Raw genomic sequence first — 22,236 nt, 5'->3', positions numbered from 1 at the left:
GGACCCACTTCTGTGGGTCAGAGACTTCGGGGAAAAGTTCATTTTCACAAAACAACGTTATCCCTTTAGATCAGTCTTAGAAAGGGATACCTTTACTTCTTTTACTAAATGTCAGCCTGCCACACCCCACCCCTCTTGCCGTTGTTAGATCATTGATTTAATTTTCCTCTTTGCAGCTTCCTAAAATGACAAACAGGATGTACTGATCAGGGGTTCCCAGAACCGGGACATTCGTTTATTCAACAGAAAGAGACAGTCTTTACTTCCAGGGCTTGTTCTGGAGGCTGCTACTGCTGAAGGAGCGGGTGGCGAGGGAGCCAGCTGGACTGGCGGTGGGGAGGTTCTGGCTGCTCCGTACAGCCGTTGCCTTGGACTCTCGGCCTGAGGAAGCACGGCTAAGACGGCCTGGGGAAGAAGAACAGAAACCCATGTGATTTTGTGCTGAACAGACAATCAGACAGAAAGGTTTTATTTTCCTTTGCCGATAGCCGGGTCAGGGCTGATGTGAGAGACTGGGGTACAGATACAACCTGCCTGTCATTTTTAACTGTGTCCAGACAGGCAGAGATACAGCCCAGGTACCAAACACACCTTTCACGCTTCCTCAATGCAGACAAAGCCTAGGAGACACTTGCGAAAGCCAAGCCAAATTGATGGCAGTCTCTGGCTAAGAGAGGCCCAAGACTGGAATAGCCATGGCTTTGTTGGCCAGGACTGGAACACACAGGCAGAGCCGTGTACTTCGCTCTAGATCCAGTGACTTGCCACAGAGGGAACGTCTACACTGCAATTAAACGCCAGCTGACTTGGGCTCGCGGGGCTGTTTAACTGCAGTGGAGATGTTCAGGCTCAGCTACAGCCCGGACTCTAGGACCTTGAGAAGTGGGAGGGAGAGCTCCTAGCCCAAACCTCTACACTGCAGTTAAGCAGCCCTGCGAGCCAGAGCCCAAGTCAGCTGGCACAGGACAGCTGCGGGTTTTTAATTGCCGTGTAGACATACCCTGAGAGGCAGGCTGTGTGGAATATGCAGGCCCAGCACTGAGAGAGCTGGACCTATCACACCACGTTACAGCCCCAAGACTGCCCAATGCCAGCATTAAGGCGAGGCAGCCTGCCTGTGTAACCCACACACCTTCTGGGTGTGGTCTTCTGTCCCATCTAGTGGCACAGAGACCACTTAGAGAGAGATTAAGGAGTCTGCTCTACAGCCTTAGCTAACAGCCAGTTCACTTTTAGCTCGTGGTAGAGGCTCATGCACTAGGCTCCAGAGGTCCAAGGTTCAATCCCGCCTACCACCGACCGGAGTCTGTCAATGTTACACCTGCACTTGGGAGGGGGAAGGGATGAAAACAGTTCTGCACAGAGGGTCTGAGGTGGACCTGGCGGATGGTGGGGCACGACTGCCATGGCTATGCTTGTTACCACCCACACAGTCTGTTCCCGGCTCATCACCTTTCCCCAGAAAACCCTCCCACATCATTCTGGGGCCCCTAAAACCTGCACGGTGTCCCCTCATCACTGCTCTCAGTCTGCCGTTCGGAAGGTTTAATCCTCTCTGACACTCCAGAGCAGGCTGGGGATGCTCCTTGCAGAGCACAGACAGCAATCTGAAAGATATACACCCTGCTGATCTGCTGCCCCCAGCATCCCTGTGACGGACCTACACCCACACAGACCTTTGGCTAGTGCAGCAACTAGCTGGAGGAGTGATACAGCACTGTTTTAGTGAAAGGCTGGATGAACTGGGAAAACCAGGAAATTGTCATAAGGGCTCACAGGTACTATGCGGTGTGGCACGTGCCGGCCAATCCCCTGGCCCCTGGATTATTTTTAATAGTCTATGGGACAAATCCTGAAGTCCTTACTCAGGCAAAGCTTCCATTGTCTTCAGTGGGTGTTTTAGTGCTCTATAAATACACACAAGAAAAGCCCCTGTCCACAATTGGATCAGCATGGCACAAGTTCCAGCCTACAATCCGTGGTCAGTATGAAAAAGCACTTCCTTTCCCCAGAGAGCTGGTATAAAATGGTGCTGTAGCCAGCTCAGGGGAAGTCTATGGGAGTTTTGCAGGCATAAGGACTCCAGGGCAGTCCCACTGTTTGTCAAGGAGTCTTACTGGCAGTATCTGAGGGGATCTGCTCCTCTTCCAGGTAGTATTCTATCTTTTGTAGATCTTCTGAGGCAAATCTCCATTTATTCTCAGCACGTGCGGGTGTCCCCCTTGGGGTGGCCCTTTTCCGGGCAGATCCAGTGTAGGTTGCCAACTGGCAAGACGTTGGGAATGAGCCAGTGACCAGTCCTTCAGGGACCTTCTGTGCAAGGACCTTCAGGCCTGGAGACAATACAGATCATATGGTTAGTGATGGCCAGTTATTTGCCGTGATTGGTCAGACTCAACTTAACTTTCATCTCCGGATCAGAAGTGGCAGGAGGAGAGCTACTGATAGTACTACTCTGGAACTATGAGGTGAGGCTCAGGAGACACCTATATAGAGGTCACTCTTCTGAACTGCTGGAGCATTTCAAGTCATATTCCAAGAGGTACTGAGCTCCCTCGACTGCCACAGGTTTCAGTCGAAGTTGGAGGTTCAGCACATTCCAGGATTAGCTCCTAGAGTTTGCTCTTGGGAGCAGCAAGTCTCATGAAGCAGCTACAAGATGCAGGTTTTCAAAAGGGCTTTGGAGACTGCAGCATATTTAGGGAATAAATATGTATGATGCAAAGCATGAAAAGGAAAATAAAAGTCTAAGTGCCCCCCCCCCATCTTATCATACACGCTCTTCAGGAGGGTACTGATATAAGGGATGTTAATGAAGCTAGGAGAGCCAACCTCTGCCAGGATTCCTAGGTCCTGAAGTGATGGGCTTTTTCAATTTGCTTAGAACACACAGAGGCTAGCTGTCTCAGGCTGTTCTTGGTAAAAGCTATTTACATGGTGCTGACACTATAAATCGTGGAATCAAAGTGGGCCCTCAGCGGTGGGATGGATTTGACACCAGCCTTTCACCACTGGTGACTTGGGTTAAAGAATGACCTATTTTAGGGCAAGTGAAAACAAGTTGCATGACTATATATTATCCCCCCCAACCCTTGTTTACACCCAGGATTATCAGAGATTATTCCCACTGTTACTTTAGCACAAGTGCCTCTCCAGTGGTACTAGCAATGGCAGGAGCAGCAGTATGTGCAGGGCATTCTTCCACCAGCCCTAGAAAAGCATTTGGTATAGACCAGATATCAGCTTTAAAAAAAAAAAGAAAGAAAAGTTCCCACATCCTCTTGACCTGGTCTGAGCAGAGTTGGATGTCACAGGGGTACGAACATGGCAGTCTAGAACTCCCAGCGGGTGAAAGAATTCCTTAAAATCCTCAATGTAGACAAAGCCTAGGAGACACTTGCCAAAGCCAAGCCAAATTGATGGCAGTCTCTGGCTAAGAGAGGCCCAAGACTGGAACAGCCATGGCTTTGTTGGCCAGGACTGGAACACACAGGCAGAGCCGTGTACTTCGCTCTAGTCCATATCTCATCATTTAATTCGGGCAAGCCTCGCCCCCAGCTCTCAATTTTAAGCCAAGTCCCCACATTTCTGTTGCAAAAGGAAATCACACTCACCTCCAGATAACATGAATACGTTCTCAAAGCCTCTCTCACACATGGTAGTGGCAGCCTGACTGGCGAGTCTCTCATCATCATCATACAGGATGATAATCTTCCCATGTGCATTTTTCTGATAGGCAGAGATGTTAAAGATCCTGTATATTTTTTATTAAACTTAACATGAATTGGATGTCTGATGTCATCTTCTTGATGCTACATAAGTGGCGGAGACAAATTGACATGATTAGCCTGGGGATTACAGTGGACGAGAGGTTGGATATGAGTCAGCAGTGTGCCCTTGTTGCCAAGAAGGCTAATGGCATATTGGGCTGCATTAGTAGGAGCGTTGCCAGCAGATCGAGGGAAGTGACTATTCCCCTCTATTCGGCACTGGTGAGTCACATCTGGAGTATTGCGTCCAATTTGGGGCCCCCACTACAGAAAGGATGTGGACAAATTGGAGAGAGTCAACGGAGGGCAACAAAAATTATTAGGGGGTTGGGGCACATGACTTACAAGGAGAGGCTGAGGGAACTAGGCTTATTTAGTCTGCAGAAGAGAAGAATGAGGGGGGTTTTGATAGCAGCCTTCAACTACCTGAAGGGGGGGTGCGCGGGTTCCAAAAAGGGCGGAGCTCGGCTGTTCTTAGTGGTAGCAGATGACAGAACAAGGAGTAATGGTCTCAGGTTGTAGTGGGGGAGGTCCAGGCTGGATCTTAGGAAACACTATTTCATTAGGAGGGTGGTGAAGCACTGGAATGGGTTACCTAGGGAGGTGGTGGAATCTCCATCCTTAGAGGTTTTTAAGGCCCGGCCTGACAAAGCCCTGGGTGGGATGATTTAGTTGGGGTTGGTCCTGCTTTGAGCAGGGGATTGGGACTAGATGACCTATTGAGGTCTCTTCCAACCCTAATCTTCTATGATTTGAAAGCAGCCAAAAGGTTTGGGCTTGAACTCCCAACCTCCTGTCTGTTACCAAGCTCAAAAGCTTCCCCCACCCCTACTGATTCTAGTTTTGCAAGTGGATGGGACTCTTAGTCAAGGAAAGGCAAAAATCACTTTCTCATGCTGGGACTCAAGCCCTGAGAGTAATCCTAGAGTCATAGGCCTGGTCTACACTAAAAAGTTATGCCACTCAGGGGGTACGAAAAATCCACACCCCTGGGCAACATAGTTAATCCAACCTAACCCCTGGTGTAAACAGTGCTAGGTTGTCAGAAGCCCAGATCCAGCTCCCCAAGAGGCAGTATTACCTGTGCCAATGGGAGAACCCCTCCTGTTGGCATAGGTAATGTCTACACTGTGGCATTTCAAGTGTAAACAAGCCCATAGAATTTAAGGCCAGAAGGGACCACCAGATCACCCAGTCTGACCTCCTGTATATCACAGCCATTGATGCTATCCAGCCTCTGCCACACTCAGACCAACCACCAGAGTTAGACCAAAGTATAACACCCTTCAGGAGACTAACCCATTGTGTGCCACAGGCAGCAAACAGGAGGGACAGAGGTGCACCAGTGCCCAAGGCCCCTGCAATGGCAGGGAACTGATTTAGTGAGAGATACCCAGATGATCCTAGCAACTGACCCGTACCCCATCCTGCAGAGGAAAGGGAAAATCCTCTGCTAGTCTGACCTGTGCCACCACCCTTCTGCTGGTTAATGTAGAAACACAGAAGTTGGCAGTAAGAAGTGAGGTCTACACACAGCCATTCTTCCCCCTGTGGGCATGGAAGTCAATAGTTTGAGATATTGCCCACTTAATCCTAAACTCTCCAGAGAAAGGCTAACCCCTGCTGTGGGGAAGCAAATGGAGCACCGTTTAGTGCCTCAGCCAAAGAGTGTGGCACCTCAGCATCAGCAGTGGGTAGCCATCCAAGCTGTTCAAGTCTTGGCTCACACATCAGCACAAAATGGTCTAATCCTGAGAGCTGCAGCATGCACACAGCTCCCACTATAGTCAATGGGCTTTGCAAACGACAGGTGCTTAATACCTGCATTTTACAGCTGTAACACAGAATCCTAACATCAGGTAAATCACCGTCAGCGTGGGATGACCCTGTCATGCCCCCTCTTGAAGTCCCAGATAAACTCCCACTGAATGTAATGGGAGCAGGAGTTGGCTCTGTGTTCAGTCAATGCAGGAGTCATGGAGTTTCTCTGCCAAAACATTGACTCTCTAGCGCACCCGCGCTTTAAAAAGGATACGTATTCCAGAATGCTATTCGTATAAGGATTCATGGTTCTAGACAGCGTTGCAATAGGGTAGGAATAAGCTGCAGATACAGGAGAAAAAGGGGTTAGGGAATGAACACCTACCAAACAGCCTAGAGTGACCTGATTAGGACCTGTCAGAGTACAGAGGCCTGGTTTGCAGTGAAGATAGGGTTAATTTCAACTCAGCTACTCCCTTCTTCTGCCCAGGTGCTTTGGGAAGGGAGGAGGAGAGGCTATAAGAGTGGCTGCTTGGGAGAAATAGTGGAGACAATGTCTTTGGGATCTCTCAAACTAAGGAGTCCATCCCTCATCCCGCCTCACACCCCACCCCGCCAGTTTCCTTTTCTGCTTATGTTGGTTTATTTTGCTTTCTAATCACAGACAGTGAGGCTGTCTCGATTTTCATTTTGCAGGGTCATCCTGCTGCATTCATTGAGGCCCATCTTTGGGGCAAGAAGTGTTGAACATATTATGCAAGCAGCTGACACTGATCAAGGTTCAGAGAATCCTGCAGTGATTCCCTCCCTTACCTCCAACAATATGACATTGGTCATACGCATCTCGATCTCGTACGTCAAGCAGCAGGAACGGGCAGTCAGGGTAAGGCTGATCTTTAGCGTTAGTGTCTTTAGCATTAGCATCAGGTTTCTTCTGCAGGTTTTTGCCTATGTCTAGTTCACCTACACCACTGATCACACTACAAAAGGAAAGAGAGCAGATTTTGATGCAAGTTCTCCTTCTGTAAGCACTTCTGTTCCTCTGTATTAAGATCAGGATACTTTTCAGTTTCTTTCTGATCCATTCACAACCTAACACAACAAGTTATCACACAAGACTATTGAAAAGGCTATTGCCACCTTTCTTCAAAATTCATTAATAAACTTAAGGAGTCAAGTGAACAGCTAGAGATCAGATTTTAAGATTTTTCCTTACGATTACTTCTTAAAAATCTAGGATATTTATTTTCAGCGGTTCTGCACTCCCACAGTCTCAGCGGCTGGTCTGGGAGTACTCAGTACCTCTGAAACACAGCAAGGCCCCTTTCAGAGAAGGTTTTCTGAAAGAGTGTGCTGCATCATTTGCTAAGGGGAGAGTGGTTAAAAGCTCTAGTACTTCAATAGGTTACCAAAATGGAGATTTTTTGGTAGTTCATTCACAGTAAATTATTTGCCTATTCTCTGCAAGCAGCATGCTGCACAGATTGTACATGCCATCACCAAGCTGGAGGCGAGATGCTCAAGAGTGAAGATCTACATGGTGATCATACCACTGGGTCCTATTCAAGATAGGCTGATTGATAGCCAAGATACACAAGGTACCAGCCTGACAGCCTTGGAGATCAAATCCTCCATTAACCCAGACAGACTATGCGTAGTGGTGGTACAAGATTCCCCCCTACTTCTTTCTAATATGCCTCAGACCTGGAAGTGACCACATCTAGAAAAGACGAGAGCTTAATTTCCATGATCCAATCACTAGCACTTCCATTAAGACCATCAACAAGGACACATTAGTTTTAGTTTGGTGGTGGCAGTTCGTAATGCAGATTCTTGAACAGCAGGATTTGGACTGAATCTCATTTCAGGTCGGTCACTGGACAGCTGCCAGATGGTAACAGCTTCCAGTCCCTAACATTCAGGCCAGGATTCAAACCTGAAAAGCTCTGCCTCCCACTGCAACCCCAAGTCTGTGGCATTAGGATTTCTAACTCCAAACCTAACCTGCTACTGGGGATGTTTTGCAATGACTAGAAGTGCAACAATGAATTATTTGCAAACAAATGATTCTGACAAAAGATGGTGTCTGAGTCACTTGAGATCTCACTGGGATTAGCTGTTAATTGATGACAAGTCCATGAAAGCAGCCATCTACAGTACCAGAAAAACTGAGACTTCTTATACGAGACATTTGGAAGGGACAGGTGGAGTGTACCACAGCTGGTGGGGAAATAGGAGGAATATAGTAGGTGGGAGAGGAAAGCCGTTCTTTGTGCATTGCTATAAGGTACCTTTGCAGAGTAGACCGATACGATTCCCCTGCTCCCGTGTTGTTTATGAACAGGACTGGACTGGCTGGCTTCTCTGTGGGGCTTCCTTTCCCGTTAGTCCCAGCTGTGAGCTCAGCATCAGTCTCTGAAATAACAGTATCACCATCTAAAAGTGCAAAAAGGTAATGGAAAAGTAAGTTGCTTGTGCATGAATGACTCACATATTTGTAAAAAGAAAAGGAGTACTTGTGGCACCTTAGAGACTAACCAATTTATTAGAGCATAAGCTTTCGTGAGCTACAGCTCACTTCCTCAGATGCATATCGTGGAAACTGCAGCAGGCTTTATATATACACAGAGAATATGAAACAATACCTCCTCCCACCCCACTGTCCTGCTGGTAATAGCTTATCTAAAGTGATCATCAGGTGGGCCATTTCCAGCACAAATCCAGGTTTTCTCACCCTCCACCCCCCCACACAAATTCACTCTCCTGCTGGTGATAGCCCATCCAAAGTGACAACTCTTTACACAATGTGCATGACAATCAAGTTGGGCTATTTCCTGCACAAATCCAGGTTCTCTCACATCCCCCCCACCCCCATACACACACAAACTAGATAAGCTATTACCAGCAGGACAGTGGGGTGGGAATAGGTATTGTTTCATATTCTCTGTGTATATATAAAGCCGGCTGCAGTTTCCACGATATGCATCTGAGGAAGTGAGCTGTAGCTCACGAAAGCTTATGCTCTAATAAATTGGTTAGTCTCTAAGGTGCCACAAGTCCTCCTTCTCTTTTTGCGAATACAGACTAACACGGCTGTTACTCTGAAACCTGTCACATATTTGTGAACTCAAAGACCAAATTCCATTCTTGGAAGCATGTGTGTAGCAGGATTTGGTGTTTGTTATTAATCTCTTACATTTAAGACACCATGCTCTCTCAAAGGATCCCAAAGAGTCATTAAAAAAAAAAAAAAAAGTCTAAGCACTGGTCCTGAACCAAACCCCAGATCTCATCATGGCTTAACTTGGGGGAAATTTGGACATGTATCTAAATTTCACCATTAGTACTTCATCTCTGTAATGGGCCAAATCAAAACCAGGAGCCAGACATCTCAGAACACTGGGAGAATTTTGCATCTAGACCTTGATTTTGTAAGTCAGGCCCATTCCTACTAGATATAAGGATCCTTCTCCCACTACTGAAATGCTGCCCCCTATGGCAACCTGCAACACTAGACAGGAGAACAGGGAGTTAGGGGGATGCTCTGGGGTTTTTTTTGTTTTTTTTTTTTTAAAAGAAGCTTGAAAGGAAGTGTGTAAAGAAGCACATATCCAATAGAAACTACCAGGAAAATCAGCCAAACACATTCTGTACCAGAGAATTATGATCACAATAGTAGGGCCAGCACCCCAATCTTTCTAAAAGTGGCCAGGTGATCATTAATGGCTCAGGACCTCAGTTCTAATTATTATCCAAAAAGCAATACCTGCTTCAGTAATAAAAGGGCCATGTACTGGGCCAGCAACACTACTCCCAAGAGTGCCATAGTGGGAAGTTTCCTATACAAGAACTGACCAGATCCAAACCTGCTTAGCTTAATTAGCTCATAGCACACGGCAAAACAGCTGCAGACTAAAACTGTTTTTCTCTCCAATTAGACAAAATTCAGCAAGTTGTCAAGTGAGTTTGCAAGCATGATGTTTTCTAAGACACTGAACTCCAGAATCAGAGGACACAGCTCAAGTTCAAATACTGCAATTCAGCGCGTCTCCTCATTCCTACAATAAATATCATTACCTTCCAGCTTTTGGATCTCCTCAGCTGACACTTCTAATGTTTCATCAGATAGAGAAGCAACTTGGATGACCTGTAGGAAACAATAATAAACCTGGTACAAGTGTCTTGTTGGAGCAGGGGCAGCAGCACTGGCTTTTCAAATAATCAGAGCATTCTGCGCATCAGAACACAGAGAGTGAGGACATCCTCTCTGTTGGGCCAAGGTTGCGAATGTGAGTCCATGCCCCCACGTCACACGGAGGTCTCACATCTTAATTAAAACAAAAAGCCACTCAGCTTCAGAATGAAGGTACCCCAGATAGTCCATTGACGTATCCCTTGAAAATCATAGCGGGTTCTGACATTTATAGAACATTACCTCTAAGTTGTGATCTACACATTGCAGAGCCTTCACTAACTCAGCGAAAAAGACTTGTAGCATTAATCTGTAATCGTGCAAGAAGCCTTATTTAATATAATATAATGCATTCATAAATTAGGGGCCAACCCTACACGCCTCACTCATACATGTAATCCTATTGAAGGTAGTGGAACTAATCCTATATAAGGATTGAAGGAGGGGGCCTCTACCAAAGCAAATTCATGTTCTACTTTAGGAAGGGGAGGGGAAGGAGTCTTCCCTTTCAGGTTTTTACTAGTTACCTTGACCCATGTTCTCTGGCTTCTGTACTTTCTGATCATGCTTTGTTTCATTTTTTAATATTTTACTTCATTGGTATGTTGCATTTTTCCACAAAGAAACACACAAAAACCTCTAAACATAACAACCCTCCAGTCTTTTAGAGTTATGATTTCAACTGGGCACTACATTTACTTTATTTAAACCACTTACAGCCCCATTCATTAGGCAATCTCTAAGCACCTTACAAAGGGTGCATTATTATTACAAACTCATTTTACAGATGGACAGAACTGAGTGTTCTAAAGCATTCACTAATTCGGAAGCTCCATATAAGTGCTGACAGCTCAGAGTTTCCATTGACTTCAGTTGCAGCGAAGGGTGCTCAGCACCTCTAAAAGTTATGGCCTAAGTGATTTACTTGATATAAAAAACAAGTGTGTACAGGGGAACAATGGCAACAGCCTGTCCTCCAGAAAAAGCTTCAAGTGCAACAAAAATAACATTAGTCACAATATAAGAGTGGGGCTAACAAGAACCTCATCACAAGCAGGCAATGTTCAGAAGCCAGCTGGGAAATAGCCATACGTACCAGTTGGGCAAAAGTAGTCACTTTCAGCCTCTTGAATAGCTCATCTTTTTTGTATCTGTAATCTTTAACAGAAAGAAAGAGTATGTATTTTCCCACATCCATTCACAGCATCAAAATGATGAGAATGAGCGAGAGCCATTAGCACACAACCGAACCTATAAAGAGGCTAGAATTTCTGGGTGATACAGGCTGCTGTAACTGATGGGAAGGTCAGAACAAACCTGAAGGTCCAAAAGAATTTACACCTCGGACAGATCCTGTCCTACTTACTCTAAATACACATTTATTGAGGGACGTTTGGTTGAGCTATTTCCACTACTCCAGCGCAGGAGTTCACAAATTCAGCATTCTTATGGCAGGTCTGAGAAGAAAGGACACTGCACCAGTCAGACTCCTTCCCCACAAGCCCCCCTTACCTTCGGTGAGCTAATCTCCCCTGCTGTTCGGTTCAAACTCATTGCTGCTGCAAAGCCTCTTGAGCCACAGACAATGTCCCTACGACCTAAATTTTTATCCCATGCTTTGTTTATAGCAGAGTTAGATGACAAGTATTCTGAGATAGGGGATGGGTCTAAGTTTAAGAAATTGCTGTGTACAAGTCATAATTTGCATACTATAATTGATTGGTGAAAATCCTTCAGGTTTTCCTACTTTATTTTCAATAAAAGTCAAATCTGGGACCCCACTGGTTATGACAGTATGACAATCTACAGAAGAGTGCGATTCTCACAAGACACTAGAGTACAGACAAGTGAACATTACACAGTTCTGATGGGGACACCGCATTCAGGGTTGGAACCCTTGTTACCAGAAGGATATCGGACTAATTGTATGTAAGGACTAGGCAAGCTCTCTAATAGCCACAAAAGTGATCAGAAGGATTGACTTATGAAGAAAGATTAACAGAGCTAAATATAGATCATCTGCCTAAGAGATGACTAAGAGGGGCAATATAACAGTGAACAGAGAAGCCTCCATAGAAAGGAGGAGAGAAATTCTTTAGTGTGATACGAGAGGAGTAATGGGGTAAAAGGTAAGAAAGGAAAATGTAAGATGAATATCAGGAAGAACTTCTTGATGTGAATCTGTTAGGATGTGAAAGTCTCCCAAGCGAAGCTGTAGAAGCCTCCTTCCTTGGGGCATTTAAAACTAGACAGGTCAGAACACTGGAGACTGTCCAGTAAGGAACAACCGTGCACTGGCAGGGGGGATGCACCAGATGTCCTAATAAGGCTTTACCGTCTCTAGGGTCTGCAACTGTTACAAAAGATTATTATGCACACAACTTTTTAAACACTCAAAACCCATGTTTCTTTCCCTCATCCACACTCTATGGGCTGTAGCCCTTTAAGAAAACCAAAATAGGGCCAATCATTCCTCCATTCCTTTACTTCTTCCCCACTGAAGTCACAGGTCAGGGAATCACCGTCAGAAGGAAGTTAATAATTTTAAGAACATGTCCCAGAAATCTCACTCCAGCTGGGGACTGATAATGGAATGCAGACCCTTTATCAAATCCAGGCTGCTAGGGACTTGAAATTGCTACCATCTGTTGACTATTCCATGGTTTATGTAAAGGAATTTGCTGAGTCTCAATCCAGATCCCAGCAGACACCACAAGATCACCAACAGAATTAGTACTAGTCAGCTCTCTTGCTGACATCCTCTCGGTTGAGAAGACTATGGAGACTGTGGGCCAGGGAGACTGAACTCCCCTCACAATCCATAGGTCCTGACTACATATGGAGTGGGAGTGGGGAGAAGTCTTGCATTGTCAGTGTCTACAATTGCCCTTCAATCTCCAGGGCACCTTTCAGCCTGACAGTCACATAAAACAGACCCCAAGAGCATCCCCACCAGCTTTTGCATACACAATTTGAAACATTCTCCATCCTCGCTATTTGCTTACTCTCAAACACACACTTCCTGGGGGAGATTTGGCAGAGCCATTTCCACTACCCTAGAGCAGGAAGAATCCACAAATTCAGCATCCTGCCCTACACGAGATCTGTTGAAACATGGAGAGTAATTACTAGGTCCTAAGTGCCCCATACTGGTCTGTGCCAAAGTAGAGCAGAAAAAAAAATACAGGTGTAAAACCTTGAAACCCTCTTACAAAGGTGACCATAGGATCCATTAACATGCCTTCAAAACCTTGGTTATAAAGTTTCATATGAAAAATCTTCACATAAGATAAATCCTGTGAAATGAGCTACCTTGGACATATGAAAGACTGGGGTGACCCTTGTGGTTCCAGCAAGACTAGATGTTTCAAGCCTTATGCTTAGACCATTAAGCCACCTCCTACACCTCCATTCTTATTAGCCAGTGTCCTGAACACCAACATGACTCATAACTAATGGAAACATCTTTCTTCTGAACAGCTTTTGCTTCTCTTGCCTGATGCAACAAAACTCAAAACCCCTGAAGTCAATGTAATTTGTATCCCAAGGCTGAGATCCCCAGCCATGGCTCAGAGATGATCCCTCCCTCATTTCAGTTGTCTGGATGAAAGAAGTGAAGATAAAGCCCAATTATAGTTTAAGAAAAAGGTTTTGAAGACTTATGTATAAAAGTCAACGGATCCTATTTTTTGTATCGTAATGACTAATACAGTAATTACATATTGCAACTACTGGATGGTGTTTAATCTTCTTCAAACCAAGTTTATTTACAAAAAAAGAAGCTGTCACAAATCTTTACGACTTCGTTCTATCCCCTAGCAGTTCATATGAGCTCAGAGGACTATCACTTTTACCAAATCTGTATCTGAAATGGAGCAAATCATAACAAATATTTTGTTGGGGATTTGCACTGAACAGCAGAAAGCGCAGGAAAATGCTGCTTCTGATTGCAATATCAACATTACTTACCTGGCTCTGACTCGGAAGATCCATTTCGATTTTCTGACATTATGAATCAAGGATCTGGTATTAAACTGTAACTGTCCTGCTGAATATTTACAAAGCCTTGTTTCCCTGGGCTTCAGCAATGAGCGAAGCAATATATATTTAAGAACGGATCAGATCTTGCAGCAGCTTCTCTCAAGTCTCTGCTTCAAAGGACTAAAATCAGAGTTTCAGCTATCTTATCAGTTTTGATTTTCCAGCAGGTTGACAGTATTGAGTCTGACTCTCTCAAGTTACACAAGAGACAGAGAATTGACTGTTCTAGGCATCTGATGTTGTGTCCAACTGGTGTCATCTATCCATGAGAAATCAAGGGGGAAAAAGTTTCTAAATTTCCCAGGAACACAAGGTGCCCATTCAGCAGAAATGTGATGAGAAAACCTCTACTGTACTCTAGAACTGGGATTTAAACAAGACGCCTTCAGCACAAAAGGAAATTAGATTCACAGCAGAGTTAAAACTGAAGACAGCAACACAACAAGATTTGTGGTACAGATACCATTGGACTGCCACTGCTTTGTACATACTGAAATCTTAGCCAATTGATCAACAAAGGATAGCGTGAAACAAGATAATTTTCCTTTTCGTTTTACCAAGAGACTCACAACTAAAAACAAAGAAGAGGGAGCAAAAAGTGAAAGAACATTTTTTTACCAAATCAGCAACCAACACTTTTGTATTTCAGATATGTGATCTCCCTTGTAATTTGAACTTTATAATGTTAAAGGGACAGCATAAAATAGTTTTAAAAAACCCTGAAAATGGGCATACAAAATCCTAATGACCTTAGTGTTTTGTGACTTTTTTCTTCACTTCTCAATAAAAGCAGGGTTATTTGGATTTAAATAATTTTCCTGCCTTCTCATGCATTTATAGCAGTGCTGGAGATTGAGAACAAGAAAGCAAAACTGACTAGAAATAGAAATTGAGAGTAACTAGCCTAGTTTCACTGGCCAAACTAAGTGAAATGCAACAGAAAGACACTAAGTGGTGAGGAGTAGTTAGGGTTTCATCAGCTTCAAAATCTACAGAGTTAAGATATGCTGGGGCAAATTCACCTCATAATAACGCCACTGACTTCAGTGGGTTTACACAGGGATGAACACGGCTCATTTACTTTTTAACAAGGTGTCCTGTTAAAAGTCTAACTATATCAAAATCAAGGCCTCAAGTTCAAGCACACAACCAGCTGAAGTAGAAACAAAAGCCATTTAACTCTAAAGAGATTACAGATAGCTCCTGTAGAGGGAGGTATTTTAGTTATGCCATTTACAATCGGCTTAGGTTCACTATGGTTAATACAATTACCTCCTACCACTCCTGTGGAACAGTTTGTCTATCAAACCTAAAATTGCCTTTACTGGATAGAACAGGGGTGGCCAGCCTGAGAAGGAGCCAGAATTTACCAATGTACATTGCCAAAGAGCCACAGTAATACGTCAGCAGCCCCTCATCAGCTCCCCAGCCCCCAGCGCCTCCTGGCTGCCAGCAGCCCCCAACAATCAGCGCCCTCCCCCACCCCCGGCCACTGCAATCAGCTGTTTCACGTGCACAGGAGGCTATGTGGGGGAGGAGCAAGGGCATGGCAGGCTCAGGGAAAGGAGCAGAGACCTTGGAGGAAGGGGTGGAGTGGGGGCAGGGCTTGGGGCAGAGCAGGGGGTTGAGCAGTGAGCCCCCAGCACATTGGAAAGTTAGCATCTATAGCTCCAGCCCTGGAATCAGTGCCTAGGTAAGGAGCCGCACATTAACCTCTGAAGAGCCGCATGTGGCTCCGGAGCCGCAGGTTGGCAGACCTGTCCAAGTGTGCGTAAGGTCACCTTCTAGTGGCCGTGGTGTACAGATAATCCAGAAGAGCAAGGGCAGGAGAGGAAGAAGAGAGAAGGAATTATTATGGTTTGAGGAAGAAGAAGAAAAGACAATTTCCAAGGTTTTGGGAGAAGCGAGCACAAGCCAACATACAACCTAAAAACAGGAGTTTGGGCATAAATAACACATGTCCTTCTAAGCCTGGCCAGGGTGGCTTTAGGAATAAACGTAGATCGTTGTCTACAGCACCACAGGAACAGTACTAGACGACTAAGGTCCCTCATCACCAAGCCAATCCTGAACTTGTCTTTTCCATCTGCAGAATTCTTTGTACTTGGTCCCTCCCTCCCACAATCTATCCGCATTTGTCCTCCGTAATGCAATGTGCACCAGGCATCTGACTGTTTCTGGATTAGCTCCCAGAACTCTCTGCTCTGGTGCTTTATTTAAAAGCCTAACTGTAAAGGCTTTTGGTAATCACATTGGGAAATTAAAGGTGCTAGATGCAGAAACAGGGTAGATATCCAAAAGAGATTTTGGTACACTATCTCTGCACCACACCCTCTGAATGCTTACAGCACCTATTTGTAGTTAATGGGATTTGGGCACAGGTCCCAAGAGCAGATTACACCACTCACAATGAAGGGGTCAGGATTCACTGTGCACCTTTCAACAAATCCCTTGAGTTAACCTCCACTCCGCATACGTTACTCACTTCTCTTGATCTCTTCCAATTTCTCAATGTATTTGGTCAGGCTGTTTCCTACAACAGAAAACAAGCACTTTGTAACAGATTGTTTTTATAATAAGAGTTTTCATAACATGAATGCTTAAACGCTTATAAAGGGAGAAGACTGGATTCTAGCAGCCTAGCAACTCTGGGAGAAGCAATGCTTGCACCAGCTCCCCCCTTACCATGATGAGTCCACCCAATACCAAAAAGGAACAGGAAGGAGTTTCTCCTCTTAATAAAGATCTCTCATGGTGAGGGGTCTAGCTGAACAGCCAGGTCAGACAGAAAACAGGCTGAACTGACGCAGGCAAGCATCCACGGAATGGGCAGTGCTCAGTAGGTCCAAGCCTGTAAATACTTGGGAGGAGGTGGTCTTTGGGAGGCTTAGTGGCTCACAGGAACTCAAATTGTTTCGCACAACCTTATTTTTAAAGGATGTGTTTAATTGCTATGTAGTAAGCCAGTGAGCATTCCACTTAATTTATTAGAAGAATTTGCAGTAAAGTGATACAAAGGCATCCACAGTCTGCCAACCAAAACAGCAGCACGCTTATAAGTGCCGAGAGGGCTTGTGTGCAGACTACTGGTTCCACCCAGAATTCCCCAGCCAATTAAAAGCACACGTGGTTTTGGCAATGCTTTGCAGAATGGAGACGTGATCGTTACAAAGGATGTTATCTGGGACATCTACAATGTGATTCGAGGAGGGGACTGGGAGTCACAACTTTGGGGTTCTACTCCTGGCTCTGACCACTACTTCTAAGTCGTTTTCTTTCTCATTACTCTGTGACATAGGGGTAAGTATTACTGTGAAAGATTCTGCTCCGTTACCCCAGTGTAAATGCAAAGTAACTTCCTTGACTTCCAGAGTTACTCTTCATTTACACCAATTAATGAATCAGAATTTTCCCCAGCGCTACTTACCCCTACCTCACAGAGGGACTGAAGTTTAGATGTTTCATGTCTCAATTTAGATTCTATGGTTTCTTGGGCAAGAACCATAGGTGCTGACGCCATGGGTGTTCTGGGTCTGGAGCACCCACAGAGAAAAATTAGTGGGTGCTCTACACCCACCGGTAGCCAAGCTCCCTTCCCTTCCCACCCCACCTCCTCCCCCGCCTCCATTTGGCCGCTGTTTGGCCTCTCTGGTGGGGAGGAAGGAGCGGGAACGTGGCGCGTTCAGGGAGGAGGCAGGGAAGAGGCGGGGCCGGGATTTGGGGAAGGAGTTGGAATGGGGCAGGGAGGGAGTGGAGTTGGGGTGGGGACTTTGGGGAAGGGGTTAGAATGGGAGTGGGGCAGGGCCTCATGGAAGGGGTGGGGTCGGGGCAGGGCCGGGGGCAGAAGGGGGTCGAGCACCCACTGGCAGGAGCTGAAGTCAGCGCCTATGGCAGGAACTCTGTCTTTCTATGTGTTTGTTCAGTATTCAAGGTGTGTTAAGCACTACCATAACCTACATAATTTATAATAAATATCTTAAGTGTCTGGAGCCCCTCGGATACAGTCACAGTTTATACTATGTCAGATGGAGCAAGTCTGATCTCTACCAGGAGAATATTTTTTAATTTCATTCAAAGGTCTGGTCTCCACCTGAAAAGTAGGTCGAACGATGTACATTGCTTGGGGTGTGAAAAATTCACACACCACACCCCCCCAAGAGACATAGTTAAGTTGACCTAAGCCTGAGCGTAGACACCACCTGGTCAATGGAAGACAGCAACTGCCTCTTGCGGGGGTGGATTAACTACAGCAACGGAAAACCATTGCTGTCGCCATAGCAAAAGTGTCTACACTACAGTGCTACGGCAGCACAGCTGCAGTGCCATAGCTGTGCCACGGTAGCATCTATAGCTTAGACAGAGCCATAACCCGGGGACTGGTCTACACTACAAAGTTAGGTTGACTTAACTACATTGCTCAGGCCTGTGAAAAATTTCATGCCTTGTGCAATGTAATTAAGCCAACCAAAGCCATGGAGGAGGAATTGCTAGGTCAATGGAAGAATTCTTCCATCAACCTAGCAACTGCCTCTCAGAGAGGTGGATTTACTACAGTGACAGAAGAACTCCTTCCTTTGCTGTAGAGAGCATCTATACTACAGTGCTACAGCAGCGCTTAGCATTTCTAGTGTAGACATATCCTGAGATGGACAGGGAGACACTGAAGGTTAAGCAATATAGTCCTGTTTCCAGTGTTAACTTGGCTTCTGCATTCTAGATCCCTTAGAGGAGTGAAAGGAAGACTATTAACAGAGCATTTGCAACAGTTAAGATAAGAAAACAATTAAGATACAAATAGGGATTTAGGTAAAAACAGGCTCAAGAAGAAAACTAATTCTGGAAGTATCCTGAAAGTTCTGATGTGGGATTTGAGACAACAGAGATGAGGTGGTGGAGGAAAAGAATTGGGAAATGAGGTTAGATTTTTAGATTTGCTCCCAAGACAAGGTCTGAGATGGGCTGAAAAGGTAGATAAAAAGGGCACTCATACAAGTCAAAGAGTTCAGTCTTTGACACATTTGTTAACTGAAAATATTGTGTGGTCAAGAAATGACTGTGTGAAATCTGGGTCCTTTTAACAGAGGAGAATCTGGAGATATTGAAGACCCATCCCCTTAGCCTAGCATTTAGTTAATTCTTTACCTGCCTTTTGTTTTGTTTCTTACATTGTGATGCTTTAATAATTTCTAGCATATTATACTCATTTGAGGGAGATGCATTCGGGAGTATCTGCCCTAGAATCAGCATCCAATGACATTTCATAATGGGAAAAGATAAAAGGACCAAGATTAGATTCTTAAGAATCCAGAGAAGGAGGATAGTTCCATCAATGGCTATTAGCCAAGATGGTCAAGGATGCAACCCCATGTTCTGGGTGTCCCTAGGCCTCTGAATGCCAGTTGCTGGGACTGGATGACAGGGGATGGATCACTTCATGACAGCTAAAGATTATATATGATCATAACTTCTATAGTCAGTCACATGGGAACTCATCCCACCTTCTCCCGCTCCCCCAGTTGTGCATTTACTTTAGAAGGGACGACTGTCATCTAGTCTGACCTGCAACTGCTAACACATGCCATACACAGAACTTCCCCAAAATAAAGCCTGTTTGAACTAGACCACATATGTACACTAGCATTAAGACTACAACTCAAGAGTTGTAAAGAACCCATCACACAATAGGTAGACCCTGGCTATTAAATGACAGCTAAGATAGTGGAGAGGGTAACATATCTACAAATATTCAAATCGTGAAAAAACAAGGCAAGAAAATAACTTAGGATGGTCCAACGGGGCATAACTAGCTGTAGTGGAATGAAAATGAAGGAGCAAAAGTTTAGGTTGTATAATCAGGAAAAAAGTTAACAGGCACCTATTAACTGGTGGCATAATTTACAAGGGAAAGTGGTGGAAGCATCATTACTTAAGACATTTAAAAAATCATCAGACAAGTCACATGAAATGCACAAAATATAATTCTGTGTTAGCAAGGAAAAGGATGGGGAAATGGAAGGGGGAAATCTAACAGGGGCCATTAAAATACTAGCTGTAATTTCAAATCATGGGTAAAACAATAGCATCTATAAAAAGGATACACTAGAAAAGTCAGGGCCATGAATTTTACCGAGCACTGTTACATCAAGGGTCTGACATCAACAGTCAGTTGAAAGGCTCCAATTATGACCAGAAATTTGAAGTTATTTCAGTGCAAATTTTAAATAGCTGGCTGAACACAGGCAGTTAGAGGTGTAACATAACGTACTTGGGTATAATATGACATCCGATTAGCTGATTCTTACACAAGGTGATATTTTCACTTACCTGTGTCAAGGCGAGATTTTATGTGTTGATATTTAGGATTCTGTGGAATTCTTTTGGTCAAACACTGTTTAGGGGTGGAAAAAAGACAGGCCTTGACTATGTTGCCATGTATTGGCTGCAGGTGCTGCAGCCCTTTAGTGAGACTGCTTCAACCAGTCTCTCTGGAAGGGCCCTAAACAGCTGTAGAAAAAAAATGTGTACAGGGGGGACACAGAGCTGGGCCACCACATCCCTTACAGATAACTATAGCCAGAGAAAGCCTGAACTCATTTTAAATAGCCTCAGTACCTCAGTCAGCAAGCTTGTTTGATGGTGAAACACCTCAAGGCCCCTTGCTCTGGGGTAAAAGAAGGAAAACCCTTTTAGCTCTCAACTTCCATTTCATGATCCCCCCACAGTAATAATTTCTCCCCCTCACCCATACAAAGAGGCCGCAGCACAGGGCCCCCCAGGGGATTCTCCCTCCAACGCTCCCCCCCCCCCCCGACAGCCGTCTGCTGGCAATGTTCACCTTCCTCCCCCCAGAAACCTCTCCCAGCTCCTCCAGGGACCCGTGGGATTCCCGCCTGAATCTGCTTCCACCTCTAGCCCCTCTCCCGGGATCACCCAGCCTCAGCCCCCTTGCCCTGAGCTCCCCCTCCCAGGGGCTTCATTTCTCACCCCCCCCCCCGCCCCAGGATCATCCAGCACCAATCCCAGGACCAGCCCCCAGGTCTCAGGGTTTGTTCCCGGCCTCCCACGAATTTATTTCTCACCCCCCCCGGGGTCATCCAGCGCGGCCCCCGCCCCATGGGATTCGGTTCTCACTCCCCTCAGGATCGGGGCCAGCCCAGCCCCCTCCCAGGGATCCCCGGTCCGGTCCGGTCCGGTCCGGTCGCAGACGCGGCCCCCGCGCTCCGCTCTCTCACCTCCGGGTCCCCGATGCGCCTCCTTCCCGACATTTTTTCAAACTGGCAGCTGAGCGGTGACACCAGCCCCCCCCCCAGCACCGCCCCCTCCGCCTGGAGCGAGCCCCCCCCTCCAACAACCCGCCCGCCCATTGGCCGGCCGCCGGGCCGCGAACCAATCACGCGTTCCCTTGCTCGCGGAGCGGGAGGTGGGGCCCGGCACGCGCGGACAGCGATCAATGGTAACCTGGCAACGCGGGACGCCGCCGCCGCCGGCAGATTGTGCGGCGGGGCCGGCGCGCGCCCGGGGCTGGCGGCTGTCTCGCGCCGCAGCAGAACCGCCGAGGGCGCCCTGCGCTCTGGGGACCCCGCCCCCTCCACCAGCGGCTCGCGCCCAGCTCGTGTGGCTGGCCCCGGCCCCCGGCTTGTCCTCCCTGCGGCCCCCCCGCAACCCCTCCCCCAGGGCTGCCCCCTGCCGCTCCCTCCATTGCAACCCCCCCCAGCCCCGGGGCCGCCCCCTGCCGCTCCCTCCATTGCAAACCCCCCCCCTCTTCCCCGGGGCCGCCCCCTGCCGCTCCCTCCATTGCAACCCCCCCCCCCGCCCTGGGGCTGCCCCCTGCCGCTCCCTCCATTGCAAACCCCCCCCCCTCTTCCCCGGGGCTGCCCCCTGCCGCTCCCTCCATTGCAAACCCCCCCCCCTCTTCCCCGGGGCTGCCCCCTGCCGCTCCCTCCATTGCAAACCCCCCCCCCTCTTCCCCGGGGCTGCCCCCTGCCGCTCCCTCCATTGCAACCCCCCCCAGCCCCGGGGCCGCCCCCTGCCGCTCCCTCCATTGCAACCCCCCCCAGCCCCGGGGCCGTCCCCTGCCGCTCCCTCCATTGCAACCCTCCCCCCAGCCCCGGGGCTGCCCCCTGCCGCTCCCTCCATTGCAACCCCAGCCCCGGGGCCGCCCCCTGCCGCTCCCTCCATTGCAAACCCCCCCCTTCCCCGGGGCCGCCCCCTGCCGCTCCCTCCATTGCAACCCCCCCCCCAGCCCCGGGGCCGCCCCCTGCCGCTCCCTCCATTGCAACCCCCCCCCAGGCCCGGGGCCGCCCCCTGCCGCCCCCTCCATTGCAACACGCCCCGGGGCCGCCCCCTGCCGCCCCCTCCATTGCAACCCCCCCCGCCCCGCCCTGGGGCTGCCCCCTGCCGCTCCCTCCATTGCAACCCCCCCCCCAGCCCCGGGGCCGCCCCCTTCCGCTCCCTCCATTGCAACCCCCCCCG

The 22,236-nt window shown here is 47.2% G+C and overlaps 1 protein-coding gene across 2 annotated transcripts; it reads right to left on the bottom strand.

Annotated features, from left to right (window-relative positions):
* Positions 1-206: 206 nt before the first annotated feature.
* On the bottom strand, positions 207-21,078 carry CEP41 (centrosomal protein 41). 2 transcript variants are annotated; one of them, XM_084624913.1, is made up of 11 exons: positions 20,997-21,078; positions 20,089-20,152; positions 16,250-16,297; positions 10,820-10,881; positions 9,609-9,678; positions 7,823-7,967; positions 6,345-6,511; positions 5,806-5,873; positions 3,615-3,729; positions 2,118-2,333; positions 207-405 (listed from the first exon to the last, which is right to left on the bottom strand). In XM_084624913.1, the coding sequence occupies exons 1-11, from the start codon at positions 21,027-21,029 to the stop codon at positions 260-262; spliced, it is 1,134 nt and encodes a 377-aa protein (XP_084481039.1). In that variant the 5' UTR covers positions 21,030-21,078; the 3' UTR covers positions 207-259. The 2 variants fall into 2 exon arrangements, with proteins under 2 accessions (XP_084481039.1, XP_084481040.1); XM_084624914.1 differs by lacking the exon at positions 16,250-16,297.
* Between the last annotated feature and the right edge of the window lie 1,158 nt (positions 21,079-22,236).

This window comes from Lepidochelys olivacea, assembly GCF_965140295.1.
Source record: "Lepidochelys olivacea isolate rLepOli2 genome assembly, chromosome: 1".
NCBI classification, from domain to species: domain Eukaryota; kingdom Metazoa; phylum Chordata; order Testudines; family Cheloniidae; genus Lepidochelys; species Lepidochelys olivacea.
The sequence above is the reverse complement of the archived record's forward strand: the minus strand, read 5'-3'. Positions and strand labels throughout refer to the sequence as shown.

Excerpts from the sequence above, each read along its gene's own strand:
- CEP41 (XM_084624913.1), bottom strand. The coding sequence starts at position 21,029 with ATGTCGGGAAGGAGGCGCATCGGGGACCCGGAG. Across the intron at positions 16,298-20,088 it reads AAAATCTCGCCTTGACACAG|GAAACAGCCTGACCAAATAC; the intron begins GTAAGTGAAAAT and ends TTTCTGTTGTAG. Across the intron at positions 3,730-5,805 it reads CGAATAGCATTCTGGAATAC|AAAAATGCACATGGGAAGAT; the intron begins GTATCCTTTTTA and ends TCTGCCTATCAG.